At 39.4% G+C, this 21,823-nt stretch overlaps 1 protein-coding gene across 2 annotated transcripts in view; it reads right to left on the reverse strand.

The window, feature by feature from the left end:
• usp33 (ubiquitin specific peptidase 33) overlaps window positions 1-20,522 on the reverse strand; it is a 28,711-nt gene extending 8,189 nt beyond the window's left edge. The window contains exons 1-9 of one of the 2 annotated variants that reach the window (XM_086271121.1): window positions 20,345-20,521; window positions 12,476-12,574; window positions 12,281-12,334; window positions 12,110-12,172; window positions 8,598-8,747; window positions 8,313-8,421; window positions 3,986-4,055; window positions 2,423-2,536; window positions 897-975 (exon numbers count right to left, since the gene is read on the reverse strand). In XM_086271121.1, coding sequence (XP_086127247.1) covers window positions 897-975; window positions 2,423-2,536; window positions 3,986-4,055; window positions 8,313-8,421; window positions 8,598-8,747; window positions 12,110-12,172; window positions 12,281-12,334; window positions 12,476-12,559 — 723 coding nt within the window. In that variant the 5' untranslated portion in view covers window positions 12,560-12,574; window positions 20,345-20,521. Of the gene's footprint in view, window positions 1-896; window positions 976-2,422; window positions 2,537-3,985; window positions 4,056-8,312; window positions 8,422-8,597; window positions 8,748-12,109; window positions 12,173-12,280; window positions 12,335-12,475; window positions 12,575-20,344 lie in introns of both variants that reach the window. The other variant, XM_086271122.1, reaches the window with a different exon arrangement.
• Between the last annotated feature and the right edge of the window lie 1,301 nt (window positions 20,523-21,823).

The following is a 21,823-nucleotide window of genomic DNA, read 5'->3' on the forward strand; positions in this document are numbered from 1 at the left end:
TCAGACATCCAATCTCCCTCTTCAAGCCAAATGAACTCTCCTCTCACAGGAGCTGGGGAATGTTAACTTCATTCAGAGCGATGTTTAATCCAAGTCTGTGCAGCCCAGCGTGGCGTGACAAATGAATACTCTTCAGCTAAAACCTCTGAACAAACAGTGGCCAGCCAAGAGGAAACAGGCCTCTTTTATCAATTCACCATTCAGGCTTATAAATCCCTTATTTACAGACACCAGCCAAAGACACAAAGTGCCTCAATTTAACTTCTCTGAAAAAACCTTTATGTCCATAATGCAAAACTTTGCTTTCAAGTGCCAAATGGAATCAAATCAAGCAATTTACCTTTAGACCAGGTGTGTGTGTGTGTGTGTGTGTGTGTGTGTGTGTGTGTGTGTGTGTGTGTGTGAGAGAGAGAGAGAAAGTGCATGTTAGTGACTGAAAAGGCAGAGGATTCGGTTTAGCGGAGTGAGTGCTTTGAGCTGGAAAAAAAAATGTAATTTCTGTAAAGGAATAAGAATAGAGTGATACGGAGGGAAATAAGAGAGACTATAAGATCTGGGGCATCTTAATAATCTGGGGTCAGACTGATAATAACCCCAGCTCAGCACAAAAAAAACAAAATTATCAAAAAGAAAAAGATCAATAACAGGCCTATTACATTATTATAAAAGCATATGATCTTTCATCATATTTCAGACAGATATTATTATTTCGTACAACACAGTCGTCAAAGGTTTGCATCATATCACCTGCCGACTTTATGACAAATGAAAGACTCAAATACGCTGTTTGGCTCTAGAAAAAGGCTCAAAGTGTGACAAGTGTCCCCATGTTTTTGTTTTGTTTTTTGCATTAATGAAAACATTGCACATTCATTTCATCATCTGGGATGACCCACCTGCTGAGCGTATCCTCTAAACATGGGGTTTATGGCTTTGATCCCCTGGAACAAGTTGGTTGGGACCACATAGGAAGGTCTGCAATGTGAGAAAACACAGCCTGATTTAAAGATGTAATTTTTTTTGCACGGGTCACATGTAATGTTGAGTGTGAAATTAGAAACAGCAAAACTGCTCTCATGTGAAAGACTGTATATTAAAGATGGACACAATCAGCATGATTTTATCCACTGTTTTGCAAAGTATTTAAAGTTTGAAATTTTTTTGCTGTCACCATCTCAGCTTTGACAACAACAGAGGGCTGGATCCAACTGAATGGCTTCGTGTTGGGCCTATGAGTAATTTTGCAGAATATGACTGTGTGTTGTAGCAGTGTACTGCCACCAGGGGGGCAGTGTAAAAATAGATAAAAGAAACATTGCTGCTCAAAGTCATATTAAGCAAAGAACTTCTTTGTAGTGAAGTGAAACTGAGTGTAAAAACAACAAAATGTCTATCACAGCCAACACACTAATTTTGTTCCATCATTTTACTGCGTTTCCTGTTTAAGTGAATTTTTCAACCAGTCAGCAATCATCATCAACATCAGGCTGCATGCCATCATACCAAAATCCAGAAAGAACTGAGCCTAAAGTTGAGAGACACTGCGTGCTGATATGACAGTGGCTTGTCAATCACAAGCTAGGTCTGTCTAAAAGTGCTCCAAGCCTTTTTGTCCATTTTGACTTAAATGAGGAGAATAATTGACAATACACATATCATATTGTCCCACACGCCATCAGACTGTTTAACTCCTCCCTGGAGGGGAGAGGGAGGGGAAACAGGAGGACAAAGGAGGGGGGAACAACTAAGCTGTAGTGCCTCTTCACCTCACTGTGCAATACCTTTTGTGCAATACTTTTGTAAATAGTCAACGGTGCAATAGACTCAATACTTGAAATGTGCAATTCACTTGTATTTTTATTTTTATTCCTATTTATTCTATTTATCCCCTTCGTATATTTTATTTATATTGTCTCTGTATTTTTTTATATTTATATATATATATATATATATATAATATTCTGTAACTCTGTAACTTCTGTCGGTGCTGTGCTTTTTTGGAAATCGAATTTCCCAGAGGAACCCACCCGAGGGATTAATAAAGTTCTATCTAATCTAATATAACCTAATCATTTTGTATTCATTAAAACTCTAAATTTGTAAGAGACCATGAATTAATGGATCAATTGGGAAGTAAGGTCATTTTTCCACACATTTTTCTTAGTGCTGTAGTGAGATTAACGCTGACAGCACAAATTCTTTTATAATCACACACAGAAATTGCCCCTGCTGGCCACTGGAAATAATCCAGGACTTCCAGGTCTGAAAAGTGACCTGCATCCATCTTTTATATACATTATTTGCGTCATTTTCTAAACATCTTACTATTCGACTGGGGTGGTAATGAAAGCGACCCTGAATTCCAACTGTGGCATGGAGGCATGTTAATATTCATTCTTCAGTCATGTAAATAACCAAATACCTGTTCTTGTGCCACAGATCTGACACCAGCTTCTGGTAGCTTTTGCAGAGAGCGGGCTTCTTGTCCGTCCTCACCAGGCCACCACATTCTACAAAAAACTGTGTCAGAGGTGGGCTGCAGAAGGAGGGGGACAAAAAAAAGAAAGGATGAATATATCACATGCAGGAATAAACGAGCCTTTACCAAATACTGTCCTTCAGCAAAACAGTTTGTCATTGGTTGTCATTACTGAAGAGTGGAGTGAAGTGTGTAATTTGAAAAAACAGAATGTAACAATCAACTTTGACACAGGAAGAAAAACAGAGCAAAGAACAATACTGCATTATTATAATATGTAGCATTTGTAAAAAGCTTTTTTGATACCTTAGTATTATCATACTACTCAAGGTTAAATGTGTGTTTTCAATTAGACTCTAAGATTAAAATATATTATAAAGAACAGAGATCCAGAGAGGTTTCATTCTGGCACATCTACATAATGTTGCCTTCACTTTATTTTTTATTCATTTCATTTAAATTCATACTTGAGTCATTGAGTGATATCACAAATTCCCAGAGGTTTTGTCTCATGCGAGAAACCGCCTCACACAGCTGAGAGTTGAAGGACATCAGACTGGCTGAAAAGAGAAACAGCTGAGGGGATTTTACTTGACGAATACAGAATGGACGGGAATTTGCACGAAAGAGACAAACTACAGGATGAATAAGGCATGGAGTGTTCCCTTCCCTTGGCAAGAGAAAAGTCCTTAGACTTGCATAATGACCCGAAAGTAACTGAGGAACGCTACGCTCACACAAACAGACATCAAAGCGAAGTTTCAGGAAAAGGTCCCTCCTTCTGCAGCTGCGTGAGTCAGTTCTTCCTATTTTTGGAATGTGATTTAGATTGCAAATTTTGACCCACATCTTTTCCCATTTTTACTTACATCCAGACACAGCATCATCCATTTAATTTAAACATTTACTGGCCCGTGGGTAGATGGTATTAGAAAGAAAGAAGGGCTTTGCTTTGTTGTTCCATGAAAAATAAAAGCAATAAGACAGCCTCGAGGTTTGTTGCAGAGCTCTAAGTTAAGTGACCACCGCAAATAAGCCAAACATGAGCAGTGAATCACACAGATTGGCACTTCAATAAACAATAAAAGATGAGTCAGACTGGAAGAAAAACAACAAAAGAAAGAGGTAAAGAAAGAAAGAAAGAAATGGTGGGAAAGGAGCAAGAAACACATGAGGAGAAGCAACAGAAGACTTGTGGGGGGGTAGAAGAGTTGGTGTTCATCTGTAAGAGAAGACCCTACAGGGAACTCCAAAAGGCCATTTCTGTCATCTCAAATGGTGCACTGCAGCAATTTTCACTCACTCAAATGAGCACAGCCGCGGTTGTTTCTCACAGTCAATAAGAGGCAGTCAGATGGTGTATAAAACAGCAAATGGCTATTGAATAGGCGCGTTAACAGTGTGAGAAATGAGAGGAAAGTTAGACGAAGAAAAAGCTGTCTGCGCAGGAACAGTGGGATAGACAGGTAGACGCAGGGACAGAAGGTGGATAAACAGCAGTCTCACCAGTTGGACAGGGCCTGGAGGGCAGCGTTCATGTAGCAGGTGTTGCCTATATTCTTCAGTCCTGTCAGGCCTGACGGAGACAGAGCACACCGGGGAAATTAAAGTAAGCCTTTCATCAACTCCTCGTAAATTTTAATGGCAGACAGAAAGTGTCTACATTTTCACAAGACCCGTTTCATTTCTGAGATTAATACTTTACAGCAGGGGCAGGAAAAAGTGCCTGCCTAGTGTATTTTAGACACAGCTGCTGTGGCCTGTGGTCTCCACCCCATTACACAGCTCATATTAATGGATTTTATCGCTCCTACTACAATTCAAAGTCTTATTTCTGTTTGGGGTATAATAACAATGGTCTAAGTTCTAGAACTTCATTTGCCATAATGTTTTGGGGAATGCAAGTGAGAACCTATGTTTCTATTTATTCAGAGTCCAGCCTTCATGAGTTTTGTTGCACAGCCACTGCACAAACCACATTAAACAAGGTCCCAGCATGCACTTGTCTCTTTCACCTTGTGAAACCACGGCCACAGGTGATAAAATGTAGAACAGGGATGTGCTTCATTACTCAAATGTTGCACCTATAACAGCTGATTTCTGGAGTATATACACAACAACAACACTTTTGATAAACCCACCAAAAGAACGGATTTCCACTGTTACACACCAACATTCAACATGGAAGCTTCTGGGATGACAATCCCTCCCATCCACAGGGCACAAGGCAGTCAGTGAATGGTTTAATCAGTATGAAAATTATGTCTGATGGACAGTCACCAGAACTTGACCTAATTAAACACCTCAGGAATATGTGGGTCCAGTGCCTTCATCAAAACACCAAATGAGGGAACATGCTGTGCTGAATTATGTCCATTCCTGCTGTAGCGGTCCAGAGATGCGTTTTCCTTTTATAAATATGTCGCCCACATATACGACCAGCCTGTTCTGCAGTGCACATTAGTTTTCAAAGCGTATTCACCATGCTTCCTAATCATATGATCTGCATGTGTGACAAAAATATCTGTGAAGCAGTGCCAGTGCCCGAGCTGCACCACATGAGGCGCAACATAACATATGTCATTTGGTGGAGCCTGTGTGCAAACATTACTTCCACAGTGACTTTGGTGGGACAGAGCTGACAGGAACCCACTGAGCTGCACTGCCGCTCATAGTCCTGCTTAGCAGCATTGTGCAGTTTACCACAGTTTTTGGCACTGCACGTCATCCTAATTTACCCTCATCTGCAGATTCATAGCTGCAAGTAAATCATTGTTAGTTGATTTTGTTTGTGTTTTAAATATATGTTTCAGATGACTAAAGGGGGGGGGCTAGGCAACACATTAGCTGGCTTTTCTCAGCTCTAGTTATTTGAAGACTGTTTGGTGCATCAGAGCCGTTAAAAACACTCATCTTATTGCAAAAATTTACTTCTCTGTTTAATTACATTCATAACATTCGCTTTGAACTAAACCACCTGCTGATTACCGAGCTCTTGCATTTGAGGTGTTCATCTTTAATTTCGTCAAACTTGGATTAAAGAGGCGATAAAACACAATTCAATTTTTGTCACCCCACTGACTTCAAAAGTATTTGATTTTAATAATTAAAAAGGTGTCTAAGGCAGCAGAGCTTCGACTTTTAATTAGAAGATTTGAATATAAAAATGCTTCACTTACGGCCTTTAAGCCGTTTTCACTAATGAACACAGGACACTGTCCGCAGCTGAACTCTCTCTGCAGAAAACAGGCAGAGATGCCGTCTGACTGTTTTTCAGACACATGAAAACAGTCAAACGGCACAAATGACTTCTGCTCGCTCACTGTGCAGTTGCCTGCTTCCTTCAACTGAACATTGCACAGACTTCATACTGGGGAGCTGGAACGTTGACGCATGTTCAGTGTTTGATCTGAGCGTGCGGGACATGTACCTCTCATATCTACCTTTGTTGGTTAATATTGTGAGAAACTGATTGCAAGTTTGCCAGTTTGTTGAACTTATACTTCACATTTTTGCAAAGGTCTTGACTGATTTTATTTGATTATTGTGCCACACATAAAAGCAACAATGTCAGCTCAAACAGGCTACTGGACATCTTTAACCTTTACCTAGCAGAGTGTATTCATTTTTTTGATTTGAAATATATTTGTTACCATTAATTTGTCATCTCTAATAACCTCTTTATAGTTTTTAAAGGACTTGGCCCATTGGTGCAACAAGGACAATGGGTAGTTCATGTTATGTAAATGGGCAAAAGTATTGAACGACACTTGCTAGTCTTTGCATTCAGGTGTTTTTGGTCTGATTGTCACAGATGAATAAAAATCAAGCCCCTAGCCATGCCATGTGGTTAATGCCAAAGCTATCATTAATAAATTAGCCAGGAGTAAATCAAATAAACAAGTCTGATCTCTTGGCAAAGTATGCCACAAGAAAAAAACAAAAAACAAAAACAGTATAGTTGTTTGTTTCAGTGGACACGAGTTGTGCCGTTTTTTTGTTTTCTTGGTTTTTTTAAACTAACGTTTTTTTCAATAGGAAGAATATTTTGTCTCTACAGCAGGTACAGTATGCCCATGCTTTTGTTCAGGCTTCTGCAAGGATGTATCACTAAGGCAACCAAGAAAACAGAGCTTTGAAACAAGTGTCAGCCTCTGTAATTTACCTCAAACCTTTTTCTGCCTTTTTTAGTGTGGAAATCTAAACACAACGCTTTTATATCCAGACTAGTAATTTTAATGGCTAAACTTGATAATGGTAATTAATAACATATTTTAAATTAGTACCATATCCAAAATAATAACAATCTGTTATGTGGATGACTTGAACATGGATCTCTGGACCAGATTATCCTAACTACCATAAAAGTCCAGCCGTCAAATGTGGACTTTTCTTTGGGCTTTCAAAAGAGGAAAAATGTCCATTTTGTGTACACAGTCAGAAATCAGCAGAGATGGGCAGTAACGCGTTACTTGTAATGCGTTACTGTAATCTGATTACTTTTTTCAAGTAACGAGTAAAGTAAGGGATTACTATTGCAAAATCGGTAATTAGATTACCGTTACTTTCCCGTAGGAACGCTGCGTTACTGCGTTACTAAAACCGTGATTTTTTTTGCGAGAATGTCTCATGACAGTGAGTAAGCAAGTGCGACGTTGGTGACAGCAGCTGTGTGCAGATCAACAATGGATAATATATCGAGTGCGGGAGAGAGTATGAGCGTGCAGCGTTTAAAGTGTGGAAGTACTGACCTTACTTTGAGTTTGATTCCATAAAAAGTGACAAAAACATTAGCGTCCATCGTGCGTGGGAAGAAAACTTCTTTTTACAGCGAAAAAAACCCCTAAACTTCCGAGCAAGCACCGAGTAGCTACGACATAATGGGAAACTCACAGAGACACTCGCGCGGATTCTTCAACTGACCGCAGCACACCTGCACCAGGGTAACCCTCCGCCTACCCTGCTCCTGCTTTACAGGTGAAAATAGAGCAAAAGGACCGCTGAGTCTTTGACTTTATTTATTTTCTGCTGTGTTTTACTTGCATCTGTTTGAAAGAGTGAGTGAAAACACAAAAAATATTTTATTTTATGTGCTGGAATGTGTAGAAAATAGGTTTAAATGTTAAACTAATTTATTCAAGTCAGAGAATGTTGCATATAATTAAATGTTTTGCTTGATGCATAAAGTTAAAAGATTAAAACTAATAAAACAAGTTTTAAAAAGAGACTTTTCCATTTGATTACATTTTGTATGATGGATTATGCAGAAAAAGTAGAATTGGGCTGAAAGATCTATCACTTTATCACCTCTTCAGGTTGTAAATCGTGTTTTTAAAAAGTAACTAAGTAACTAAGTAACTAAGTAATTAATTACTTTTGAAAATAAGTAATCAGTAAAGTAACGGGATTACTTTTTTGGGGGAGTAATCAGTAATTAGTTACTGATTACTTTTTTCAAGTAACTTGACCAACACTGGAAATCAGGACATGTCAGCTGAAGCAAATTTAAAAATGGTCTTCATCGACCCGAAAACCAGGGTCAACAAACACAAATCAATAGATTACAGCACATGAATATTTCATGAACTGCTGTATGACTGTGTTAAAACAAAATCTGCTTAAACTGCTGCTTAAGCTGCAGTAAACACCACCTCTCGTGGCAGATGTTATGTTTTTTGGCCGTCTGCCACAATAAATGGATGTGTTTAATATAAAATCTAAACTAGCTGTGTTGATTTGAATACTTTAATTTGAAAATGATAGTATTCATTAATAAGATCTATCAGCTAACTCTTTGTGACACTGATGTGGTAATCACTTAAACACAGCTCACCTCTGGCACGTATGTCGTCTTCCTCTTCCATCTCCATGTCTATGTCTTCACAGCCACCATTAGAGGGCACTCTCAGGGAGGTAGGACTCCCAGGGGCCTTGTTGCCATCCTGTAACAGACACACATAAACCTTATAATAAAAGATCTTGTCTAGGAAATAAATAACTACAGTTTAATTGTTACTGGTGGAATTCCTCATTCGTGAATATGTAAACCAGCCTGTTCTACAAGTAAACCGTATCTTCAAGCTGTGAGATAACAATAGAAAGGAAGCCTGGCTCATACCTGACCCACGTTCTGCGGCAAGGGGAGGGGTTTGCTGTTGCTGTGGGGTGAGTGAGGACCTAGTTTACGCTCCAGGAAAACTTCCTTGCCACAAGCGTAGCACCACACACGAAGCGTGGTCAGGTTCACCGTGAGGTTGTGTCTCGTGTCCTATCCAAAGAAATAAATTCTATTAAGACACGTGTCAGAGCTCAAAAACAAAGTTTAACAAGAACACTGTGTTAACAGGAGCAGCTTACACACACGCCCCTGCTTCATAATCTTCAGCGCAATCTAACAACCAGCATCTTGTAAAATGGGTGGTGCTGCTTTTATATATAAAAACTAAACGTCTCTCCTGGCAGCTGGACTAAAGTTATTCTGGGAACAGTCCAACTAAATCATGGGGTGAATAAACTCATGACTTTTCTTCTCAAATTAAATTAATTTGAAAGAGAGTTTGCTTATTTAGCACAATTTCAAATCCACCTAACTTCATAGAACATTAGTGCAGAACTAGTTTGAGTATATTATCCAAATTATTTTTGTTCCAGGTATAATTTGTAGATCCTCCCTAAGCACGCTAATAAACTGATACTTTCATAGCACCTTTCTACTTAATTCAAGCACTCAAAGCATTTCCATACTACAAGTTTCATTCAACCGATCACAACAAACAATGATACATCACTTTTATCTATGTCTAAGTGCTTTTTAGTTAAACATTCACACTCCAATGGATGCACTGGGATTCAGTATGTCAAAGCATACGTTAACACATGGAATGGAGGAGCCGGGGATCAATCAAGGTCGTCCACTAAACCTTTTCTTTTGGTAGATGACCCACTCATCTACCAATCATACATTTACTGCTCTGAAAATAAGGATAGGATACAATCACTGAATGTCTGTGTTTCTGTTCAACATGTGGCTTGCAGAACAGGCAGATTATAGATTGTAGCTTTATTGAACCATCAAAACAACATGAGCAGGTGACAGAAGTAATTTGTCACAGGAAACAAAAGGCAATACAATAATATTTTTTCTTATTTTTTCAAATCCCTTCAAAGACCTGTTTCAAGTTAAACCTGGATTTTAGGCTAGGGTAAGAGTCTGGCAATTAGTTGTGATGGTTAGATTTCAGGGCAAGACACTTAGGAATAAATTAATATCAATGAATGTACCCCTCCATCTACACAGAGATGGTAACAGGGAAACAAACCATCTCAAACTGGGCGCAGCACTTACACTGGTCCATAGTAATACACCACCCAAATTTGAAGTAGAAACAAACAAAAAAGGATAGACTTCAGAGTATTTTAACCACAGTCAGACTAAACTGGATGTCTCAAGTCAAAGGTGGAGATCAAGGCAGAGCGAAGGCTAAAGGGGAAACGTGGCCCAGTTCTGCTGACCCACTGCTGTTGGGCGGGTTGACACGAGACCGAATAAGAGCAGCAGCACACACTGTATTATTCATCGGGCCTACATTAGCCTTCCCACAGCGGTGCAGAGCAGAGCTGGCAGAGGTGACACACTAGACTGAGCACAGCCTCGAAACACCACAATTTAAAACATTTATAAAGGGAAGCATGCCAGGTGGGGCATTCATAACAAACTGAATTCACAGAGCTTTACAGCATGTTTTACCAGCATATATAATATTTAACTGTTTAAAACAAATTCAGCTCCTTGTTAATTATGATATTGCGTGAGAAAAGGGAATAATGCAGTAAAACCTGTCCCATCACAACAACTCATGCCTCATTCTCAAGCTATTTTCAAACTAAAACTAAAAACACATTCGTGGTGTTGTGGCAGCGTTGGCCGCAATAAAACATCTGCTTTACCCTGTGATCGTCATAAGGAGGTGGTTGGATCTAGTTTTGTGTGTCAAATAATTAAAAAAAACAAAAAAAAAAACATTTGACTGTCAAGTCTCCTTCCTAAGCCTCTTCTGTCTTTAAGAGTGAAATAACTGAGTGCTAGGAAATGCAAGAGGCTACCATTCTTCTTCTTGTGATCCAATCAGGAACTACACTTTCAGAGTACCGGCAGCTTGAAAGTAACTGGAAAGCTTAAAATAATTTTCTTGAAATATGCAGGAGTTTACTTTAAACATCCATTTTTAAATGTATAGTGGAGTTTGAAATACAAACAAAAGCAAATACCTATTTAAAGCTAGACAGTGTGGTATTCATAGGAATAACTGAGTATCCTCCACTTTGAGAGACGGTGATAACTGGAATTAAAAGTGCAAAATTAAGAAGATGAGAAAGCAAGAAATGAAAGATTTTTGTTTCCCTTCCTCTTGTCACTGCTTTTGCTGGGGGGATATTTTAAATCATGTGACTGTAACTGAATGTGAGATGATACAGCAGTGCCAGAGGGATTTAATAACACAGTATGAGCGAACAAGTCCACTGAGTCATCAGTCAGTCATTATCTTCCTGATGTATGTACTGAAGCATCACATGCACCTCAGCACTGGTAGCAGGTAACGACCTTAGACCACCTTTTACAGAATTTCAGCAGAATAGTTTGATTTCAGTGCTTAAAACCTGAAATTTTTTTATTTTTAAGCTGTTTATCTGCCTGCTAATGTGCCAAATAATAAAAATGTACAGATATTGAGTTTTGGTCAGCTCTGTGATCTATAGCTTGACAAAAACATAAAAACAAAAACATTATCCCCCTTTACTACTGTGTCACATACAATCTGGCAGTAGTCTCCATCACTGCGTAGTCAAGAGATTAAAATGGTTCTGTCCCCTCAGGGCTTCTGGAGCACTAATTAAGCATGGTCCCTATTCTTGAAAGATTTAGATGGCTTCAACTGGAAAGAAAGGCGAGCACCGCAGACAAATGTCCCAGATAGAGGATCCATATTAAATTCATGAGCGATATCATTTAAAAAATGGCCAGCTAATATTAAATTTCTCCACCAGTACCCTCTGTATCCAATATCCCTCTTACAGCCTTTTCCAGATACAGACTTAACAACGGATATAGTAACAGCCAGAGCAAATTACATGTTTGCCCCTTTAGTCCTCCTGTCCCCACATGGCCCTAGCGTGCTGGAGGAAAAGCTTTAGTCAACAGTGAGAGCACCAGAGGGTGGATGAGCTGCAGGAGGGGTAGTTACTGTAGCCATGGAACCGACAGTAATAGTGAGTCTCCTGCACTTCCCAGAGGAAAGGAGATTAATAATGGATGATCCACTGCTGAAACTGAACTGGATGTATGGAGATGTGGCCAGACAGAGTTGGCTTGATGGTTTTTGAGAGCACGTGCACTTCAAAAGCTAAAAAGATGCACACTCGGGCTCTTTGACGAAGAAAAAAACAATAAAAAATAAAAGTGGTGCTGGAGGTGCTTTTATTGCAAGTCATGACTCCTGGGACCTGGTATTCCTGAACTACCATCTGTTCCTCATCTGCTTCTCCTTTGGTTGCATGTAATTTCGATTAAGTTGCATGTAATTTCAAATCCTGATACAATGGAAACGCACTGGAAAGTCTGAGATGTCTCACCTGTGAGTGAACAGTGCTGTGGTCAGCATGAGATTCTCCACAACCCACGTAGGGGCATCCATTCTACGGAGAAAATTAAACAGGGGATGCAGAAAAATGAAAATGCAGTCTAATGCGGATACTTTTTCACCAAGCAAGAGCAGCATTTTCCAGCAGCAAACATCGTCTTACCTCCAAACAGGCCCATAAATTTGGTCCACCAACTTTACAGTCTTGGCACTGGCCCTAGAAAAATGTAACACCCAGGTCAGGGTTATTTCATTTAAGGTGAGAAAGTACCAAAACAATAAAACCAGGCTTGTCATGCAGTCTTTGTTATGCTGCATAGCACTTTTAATACAACAGAGGGTGGAGAGTGTCACTCACATGAGATTTTTGAATAAGTTCTTCCTTGGTGATCTCACCCACGCAGTCCAGGTGGGGGCAGTCACAGCTGGACACCGGTGGCATTGCTCACCCACTGGTCTGAGGATGTGAAAGAGAAAGAAAAACAAACCAACAACATTTAGTCCATGACTTGCAATTTGAGTTGAGTGACTCCAAGTTAAAACAACAACAAAAAAAACAAAACAAAAGAAGAACAATACAATGGAGGGTTTCTTGTCTTAAAACTGCGCTTCTCAACCGTGTAATTGATAGCTGACAGTGTAACAGAGGATATATTTAAAAGAACAACTCTGATGACAAGCAAGACAGTCAGGCTTCGAGTAACCTGACTCATCGCCTCACAAGATAAATTTTTTCCATGGCTGCATGACTGGCAAATCCCCTTATTATCAGCCACTGACATGCCAAGCAGTGGATCATGACACAGTTGTCCAGCTCATGTCGAACAAGCAGTCGCATCATAAATGACTTTAATAATGACAAGGCAGACTGCTGAGATTTATGAATGAGTTAAGACCAAGCATCAACACCCAGGGCTGAAAAATAAACCTACTCTGGAAGTGGAAAACAATGCCACTCCTCTTGAATAGCACAGACGCCATGAAAAGACAGCCAGCTTCCAGCGTGAAACATGAAGCCAGTGGTAAACAGTAAAACAAACTGGTATGCATCTAATGCTATTCTACTTTCTGAGCCACAGTCACACATATTTATATTGTGGTTTTATTCTATGGCTTTAAGAGGTTTTGTTCTGACAAGTTGGATCCATGTAGCGGTGCTGTCTTTTGTGGCCAGCAGGGGGCGACTCGCCTAGCTGCCAAAAGACTTCTGAAAATAAAATAAAAAAGAGAACACCCCTAGGCTCCCTTCCTCTACGACTTCTGTGAACACTTTCCTGATGACTTCACAGACTTAGTCGCCAGTTTCAGGTTATACTGAATAAAACATGTAGTTATTTTAAGGCGGTTATTCTAAAAGCCAGAAACAATTATCTAGGGTATATTATTGCCAAGAACCTTTGAGTGTCTGCTGTGCCTCAGTTTTACAGCAGGATCTATCACTGGTTTGTCCCATCTGATTTCAAAACACCATAATGGAGAGTACAAAAATGTGTCTCATCCATCTGTATACTGGATTTAGGGGCAAAGGTTTAAACACCCACATGTAGCTGCTTCACCTCCACTAATTAAAGTCACTGAACTCAACCTCTCACTGTGTTTGCTGATGGTGCCTTTTTTAATGGAGTTATCTGAGAAATAAACAAACACTGCTGTGTGGTACAGACTGTCCAGAAAGCCTTTGCTTCAGCTGTGCTAAGTGAAATTATCATATTTTGTATGGATGTCACTTAGCATCAATTAGCAGATGCACCTGGTCATACAGCTCAAGCTAATCAAGCTTGCTTGCAAAGAAATGTCTACTGAGAAATACGCTTTGTAGAAGGGAATAAAAAAGGGTCACATTTTCACCGACAGCAACACTGAAATGAATGACACATGTCCGACTTGCATGCCTGAAAATCGTGGATTGACAATAAACACACTAAAATGAAAGTGAAAGTCACTCCAATGATCCCAGGCACAGGCTTTAGATCACACTCCATTACCATTAGTGATGATGGTCAAATGGACAAATTGACTGTGCTGCAGTCAGTTGATTGAGAGTCAGAGACGTTGACAGATTAAATTAGTACACCAAGATGTACTAATTAGCTGTGGCTACAAGCCTATTTCCTGCTCTGTCTGATGGATGTATACGACATCATGCACCTGAGACTTCTCATCAGTTTTCATTAGAGCTTATTGATAATTTAAGGTTTTCCCTGCAAATGAAAATGCTGGCATTCACCAAAGAGGTTTTGCCCAGCACCAAAGGAAAATCACCAGCAAAAACAACAGGAAAATATATAGACTTCTGCTATCTGGGGTAACGTAGCCTCTTTGTTTTAACTATAAGCAAATCAATAGTGCTTACATAGCTGATTTTGAACCAGAGGATAAACCCTTACTCATTCACAGACAATTCTGGATCCCATCTGCAACCATAACAGGTTATAATGATTGATTATTCAGCTTAGGCAATTCAAGTTTCAGTAATATAATATACATAAGATGTATCCAGCAGTGCACCATGCTGCCAAAGTCTGCCAATAAATGACAAAAGCTCTTCCAAACTTCATCAAACACATTCTTGCACGTGCTGAAAAATTATGATGCAATTATCATTTTAGTACAAATGAAGAGCAAAATCTCTGTACTTCCACTTTTCCGTGTGAAAAGAGGAAGCTCAACAAAGACATGAATCCCGTGCAGCGGGATGCTGAGAAACCGCTGGAACTTTCCATTATCGGGCTCCTCATCAAGGACGCAGTCGAATCCCCTACCCCGAAGAAACAAAACAGAAAAAAAAGGCTCACACACTGACACAGATGGCCTTTAGGGGAGCAGGGGACGTGCCGATAAAAATGACAAGGGACGCTGGTGGCTCGGGGTCTGCCTATCCAGAGTGCTGTGTTTAAAGAAGCATTTCATCATAAAGCAAACGGCTGAGTGTGAGTGTTTGCCGGAATCATATTTCTCTTAAGTCACATATTACTCCATCAAACACTGGGCAACAACTGTAAGATATTAACACATCATATTTTATAAAAGGGGAAAATAGAAAAGGCTGCAAATGAACAGGTGAAGGTCACTCCAAACTTTCAGGGACATTTTGGAGTGATCTTCTTGCTGCCTTTGGTTCAAATCCAGCTCTTCACAGCAGACAAAGTTTCTCTCAGAACAGATGGCTTGCTTTAAAGTAGCTTCTTTAGCTTATTTGACATCTTGTTAGCCTGTGTTAACTCCTCCTGATAGTTTTTCCTCCTTATCTTTAAGTGGTTTTGCACAGTTTTGTCCACACCAGAACGTGATCAGTTTTACCTCCTCGCTGTCCTCCTCTCTATTAATTAAAAAAAATTTGATGTGTACTTTCTTTAAATTTACACTTTTATATTTCATTTGTGCGCAGCTATATAAATAGTCACTGTTGTGGGCAAAGGAACTTGCAAAGAATAGTCACTGTTGTGGGGTTTTGTGAGCACAAAACCCCACAACAGGTTCTGGGTACCGTCACTGGACGGAACAGAAGCATTAAAGAAACAGAAAACATTATTACACAGTCACACATTACACAAGTGATAACACTTTGCAGTGTTTTTCAGGAGGCACAAAAGCCAGTAATTTCACTTTTATCTGTTGTGTCCGATATGGACGACAACAGCCACTAAAAGGCTTAAAATAATAACTGCTTCTTTTTTTTTTTTTAACTGAAAATACCTCTTTAGTCTTAAAACTTGTGTCCCAGATCAATGATAGCATCATTCACCACAAAGCTCCAAAATGCAGTCGCTGGCACAGATTACAGCAGTCACATGTACTTACAGGGTGACTGAGAGTGCTTTATAAAAATATGAATGTTTTCCTTTTTATCCAGCATTGGATTTTTGTTTTCAGTTTCACTTCATTTTATTGATATACTCATGGTGTGCTTACATCTTATTTGCCTTTACTTTATGATATTTTCTCCTTTAAAACATTCTACATAGCTTATCTTTTTTTAATTACTATTCTTCTTCTTTAGTACACTGATTTCTGTCTTATCAGTCATCTCTTATGCACTTACAACTAACCATCACAAAAGGTGCTATATAAATAAAGACTTACTGATTGATGACAGCAGATTCACTCAGCAGATTTAAACCACATTAATGATGAAATGACTCATACAGAGTGCCACAGCATACACAATGTCTTTAAACCTATGATATACCGCTTTGGCTTGCCAACAAGCACAGAAGACACCTGTTAAGTGCAAACGTATCAGTAAAAAAAACAAAGAAATACACACAGGATATAGCTCCATCTATTTTAGTGCAAAGAGGAAGATGTGCATCCTCAAAACAGAGGGATGTACTACAAAGTGAGAATAATGGGTTAGTGAGGTATGTTGAGCTTAAAATCCGAACTTCCAGTGTCACAACTTCTTTTTACCTTCCTAGATCACCACTGTGACTATTGCTGCTCAAATAACCTGGTCTGGAACAGGTTAGCTTCAGAGTTTACTTTAAAATATGTGTAATTATGCACCACATTTTCACTGATTCTCTTCAACACAACCAACAGCTCCATGGCTCTGGGCCAATAAAGTGATTGCTCTACCATATCTTATTGTTCATGATAACGCCAGTAAAAATGTTTATGAGATATAAAAACCTCATAGCAATAAATCATTGCTGTAGCAACACCATGTGTTTATGTTCCCTGGTGCATGCAACAAGACAATACCGCACGAGCACACAAGGTACATGTCAGCCTTCAGTGTTTTAGTAAAAAGGTACTTCAACAACTTCCAAAAAAGCACACTACTCTGGAAAATATGCAAGAAAAGTGTTCCCACCGCGGGTGAAAACAACAAATTTGTTTCACCACTCGAGGCAAAAACACAGTTGAGTACAATCAGGCTACAAAGGAGGAGATGCTAGCAGCTGGAGATGTGTTACCCAAAGGTACACAAATGTCTCCGCCAAGTGCCGCTGGAGCACTCGCTGGTTTGAATCTGCATGACAGGAATTGCAAATGATAAGTGGAATTACTGATGCAGTTACATGCTGGAAAAGCGGGGCTTTAAGCAGCTGGTTGAAAGCTCAACTCAGGACACGAGATTCCAGTTGGAAAATATTTTTTAATTTACAAGCTTAGATTACTTTAGCCATTCTAAAACGTACGTGTTAAGAAGTTATTTAATACTTTTACTTAACTTTGTCACAGGAAAATCTCCCTAGGTTAGTATTGCGCTTACATTTGATTTATGCTGCATAATGGTGTGTCACTATTACTGCACTATAATGCCACTGACACTTTGTTTCAATAGATTTGCACTTTGAATAACAAACTGTGTCATCAATGACAGTAACTCATTAGAAAAGAGGGATAGAAAATGCTCTTCATTCGCTTACACTTATAAATGCTGCTGCCTGCGAGCATCAATAAAACGTTGCCCAGCATTTTTTCCTTGTATCATCAAAATTATTGTTATGTTATTGTTGTTTCTTGGAAGTTGACCTATATCACCTTCTTCCCTAGTTTCCACTGATTAATTTCCCTCTGAAGAAACCTTGCTAAAATGAACTCTTTTTAATGACTTGTTTATTTCTTACAGTCAGTATTTTTCCATTAAAACACCAGTAAAAGTCCTTTGTAGAACAGCCTGTCTAAATGAGAAGAGCCAGCTGTTCACCTGCCACGCCAGAACTACCTTCTCTGCTATAAATTAATCATCTAAATTATTAATCTATTAATCATTCTATATTCCGGGGGGAGGGGGGGGGGGTGTTACATTGTCCAAGGATGATATTGATCCTTTACTGGGGGAATTTGTTCTATTTACATGTAACCTATTCAGTCACAGCTTACTTACACTATCAAATGAAGGCCTGCAGTAAAGTTCATTTTTCTCCCAATCTCCTCCAAAGTTTGTTTAACACAGACAAAAGCACTTTGTCACCAAAAATATTCCATTTCACTTTGATCAGTCTAAGGGATTTCTACCTCTCCATCATTAAGCTGTGGTACAGAGTCAGGCGTAAACACAACGGGTTAGTTTTAATGTTTCTACAGATCCAGTTTAAAATTTCAGAGCTCAAATGTGTAGCAGTCACGTTTTTTAATAACTGTTGCGCTGAAAGTGCACTGAGTGACAAAATAAATGACTTTCTGCAGTAATACTCTCAGCTTATTTGCAGAAAAGTTGTCTTTTTTTCATATCCTTTATAGACTTTTATCAGGAATTCCTCTGACCGAAGCAGGAGGCACTCAATCGCAGTCAAGTGAGCGTACACAGAGCCTGAAGCAGAAAACCAAGTTTAAGAGAGAAAGCTGATCATTGTGATTCTCTCCCTCTTTGATTGTTTCCTCTTTTGTTTTTTCCATTGTACAGCCCACAGACAACAACAACAGTATGAGGGGGGGGGGGGGGGAAGAAACCTCAGAAGTACACACAGGACATAGCTCCATCTCATCAGTCGGTGTTTGTGGTTAATGACATGAAGCCAACTTTGTGTTTTGTTCCAAGTGCTGTTTGCACTAATATTACTCTTGGATGCAGATGAAAAAAAGATGCACATGTAAATGCATCATTACAAGCCAGGCCGGATCATCCAATAGCCATTCTGGGCACAAAATCACGGGTCGACAATGCTTGAGTTACTATCCAGGTAGCACATAAATGTTTTCTCTTCAATTTGAAGTCTTCTCGTTTCTAATCACCCAAAGAAAAATATAATAAAATACTCAGCGACTAAACAATTAGCTCCAGGTCTGTCTTTGAGCAGAAGATGGTAAACATTTTGAGTTTACCTAAGTAATTAAAAGCAATCAGTTTATTTCTGACAAAATGTGATCCTCAAAACTAGAACTGCTGATTAATCCATCATCTTAGCAGTGAGAAAACAATGATAGTCCATTAAATATCTGACATTAGATATCAGATATTATAATTGACAGCAGGAAGATGGCAAATATTTCAGGGTTTTTCCTGCTCAGAGTGGACCTTTGGGGGACAATGCCCATAAACACAATTGCTCTGCATATTGTTAGGCAAAAGAATTAACAGAATTGCATGCAAAGTTGTTAACATCATGTTTATCACAGTAAAGGTGGAAAGCCAAAGGTTTATTTATGCAAAAAAACAAAAAAAAACCTGCATCTGTGTCTGGGTTTGTAGCGTCATGATCTGGTCAAGACAACAGCTTGACTGGGAGATATGAAAAGTTCATGTTCAGTCACGTGCAAGTCAATAAGCCTGCTTCCTCCCTTCAGCAAAACCGTCTCTAAGTCGAAGTTAACAATCAATGACGCCTTTGAAACTGATTTCATTTCATACCAACGCTAAATCCCTGCAAAGTGAAACAGGGCGAGGTTTCGTTCATCTTACCAGGCTCCTCGCAATTACCTGGACTTTGCGGCCATCCCTGCAAAAGCTGAAGTGACCTTAAACTCTGTAGTACACACCAGGAAAATCTGATTAGAAGCTAGTTTCACTGTCAAGCCTCGTAAGATTACGTAAAGCTGGTGATAGGAAGAGTATCTCGGCTAACAAACCTTTCTTTGCACCGTTTCACTGCCTCCGCCAGCAACGTGACAATACTACATGATATAAACTGTGCACAAAGGGGTGGCGCGGTCAGGGTGGGGCGTTAACCCGAATCTCGCACCACTAATGAAAGCAGCGATGCTGGCTGTGGCTGTAGCTGTTATCTTTAGGGAAATTTTGAAATGATAAGTAGCAACACAATAAACACCGGAAGGCGGAAAAACAACAACGCATGTAAAGCTTAACAGCTCACTTTAGCAACAGACTGTCTACAAATGGGTAGCATTGGCCACAATGTTAAAAAAAGAAGAAAAAAACTCAGTTAAAAGGGACCATGGTTTAACTACCTTGGTTTAAAGCAGCGGGTGGTTTAGCCTCACGTAGATAAAAACAGTGAATACTACAGATGTGTGTGGCTTCGGCCTTGTCCAAAGTGAGCTGTCAAAACCAGTCGAGGCGTTGACAGCGTCACGGGCTGACTAGCACTATTTCGCTGTTAACCTTAGCATGCTAACGGCCATCCTAAGAGCATTTTATCTGACGTAATATCCACAAGGAACATATAAAAACAACAAAAGGTGAACGTATTACCCTCCAGAGAGAGTGTTTAGGTGAAATGGTTAGCCAACTTACTGGCTAACGTTAGCCTCCTGTGATCGGGGACAATCCCACAGTGACTACGGCACAGTCAGCCGCAACGTCAGCCTTCGGCCTTACCTGCTCGGTACCAAAGGACGCCGCTTCTCAGGTGGATCCGATGGTACTCCCGGTCTGCAACATAAACTCAGTCTGTACTTAGAGAAACATATTAGAGTGCAGTCCTTTCTTCACATTAACGATAACCGTCCCTGTCGCTCAGCGTGGTTGCTAACGTTACTGCTGTCCCCGCCTCTTTTCCGGTTTAAAGAAAACATACGAGCCCTCCCCATCCTGCTGCACGTTTGATTTTTAATTCTATACAGTCTATAATTTTGTTTTTTTAACAGCATTATAGCCTCACTGTAGATTATTCAATTAGTAAGTCACATAAAAGCAAATATTAATTATCTTTTGAGCCTAGTGATCCGCTCTTATCAATATTGAGGATCGGATGTGATGGGACAGTTATGGACTATTAGAGAAAAAACTGCCAGCGTCTTTAAACTTTTTTCAGTTCACTTACATGAAGGACAAAATGGGTAGCAATAAAGGAAAAAGAATGATTTGGTGATCATTAAAGACAACATGCCCTGTAATAAACCCATCCCAAGCGCCATCTAGTGTTTTCATAGTGAAGAAATCCCCTCTGCGTGGATCCAACCACCCCAGTCACCAGTAGAAAAGCTCCACTATCAGATCGCGCTCGTGTGGCACCATCTAATGTCCCAAAATGTTCTTATAAATGGATTATAAACATTAATGAGCGATTATGTTACAGTGTGATGCTCACACAGCTGGACTGCTAAGTACTTCAACTGTATTGCTGTCCACTTCTTTTTGGCTAAGCAAATGATGAAGATTGTTATTATTATTTTACAGCTTTACAAAAATAGCAAAAAGCAAAACATGGCGATAGAAATATATGATTATACAATTGATTTAATGCAAAGATATTAACCCAAAAGGTAGAGAGTTATTATACCACCATGTTTCACACAGCATGAATGAGAACAGATTTCTTAAAAAATAAAAATAAAAAAGATTAAACACATACCAAAGAAAATAATACATAAGAATAAATTAATCAACAAGTTAAGAGACATTTGGAGAAACTAAACCAGAGCAAGGCTGCTTTTTCTGATGGCATCAGCCCCAAAGTTCTATCTATGATCCCAAGTCTGTGTGATAATAAGAACCACCTGATTATCAGTGTACAGAGAGGGTCTCACGGGTAAAGAGGAATAGAGCAAAGCCGGTAAAGATGAGCCCTTACATGATGATAGCTCCAATTTACACCACGAGGAACCAGAAGATTTTAGCCAGTAGCAAAGTTTATGGATGTGAGCGGCCCAGTAGTAGACTAAAAAATTAGGTAACGCAAGTCCTCCACTAAATCTGCATCGCTGCAGCAAAGTTTTAGAGACCCTAGGTGGCTTCCCTCCCCAAATGAAAGAACCAATAATCTTGTCCAGTGAAACAAAAAAATGTTTCGGCAAAAATAAGGGAATTGACTGAAATAAAAATAAAAATTTTGGTAAGATGTTCATTTTAACAACA

Source organism: Aulonocara sp. 'chitande type north' Nkhata Bay, linkage group LG18 (assembly GCF_057382095.1).
Source record: "Aulonocara sp. 'chitande type north' Nkhata Bay isolate Kocher_YH1m ecotype deep benthic linkage group LG18, A_spYH_male_GT1.1, whole genome shotgun sequence".
NCBI classification, from domain to species: Eukaryota; Metazoa; Chordata; class Actinopteri; order Cichliformes; family Cichlidae; genus Aulonocara; species Aulonocara sp. 'chitande type north' Nkhata Bay.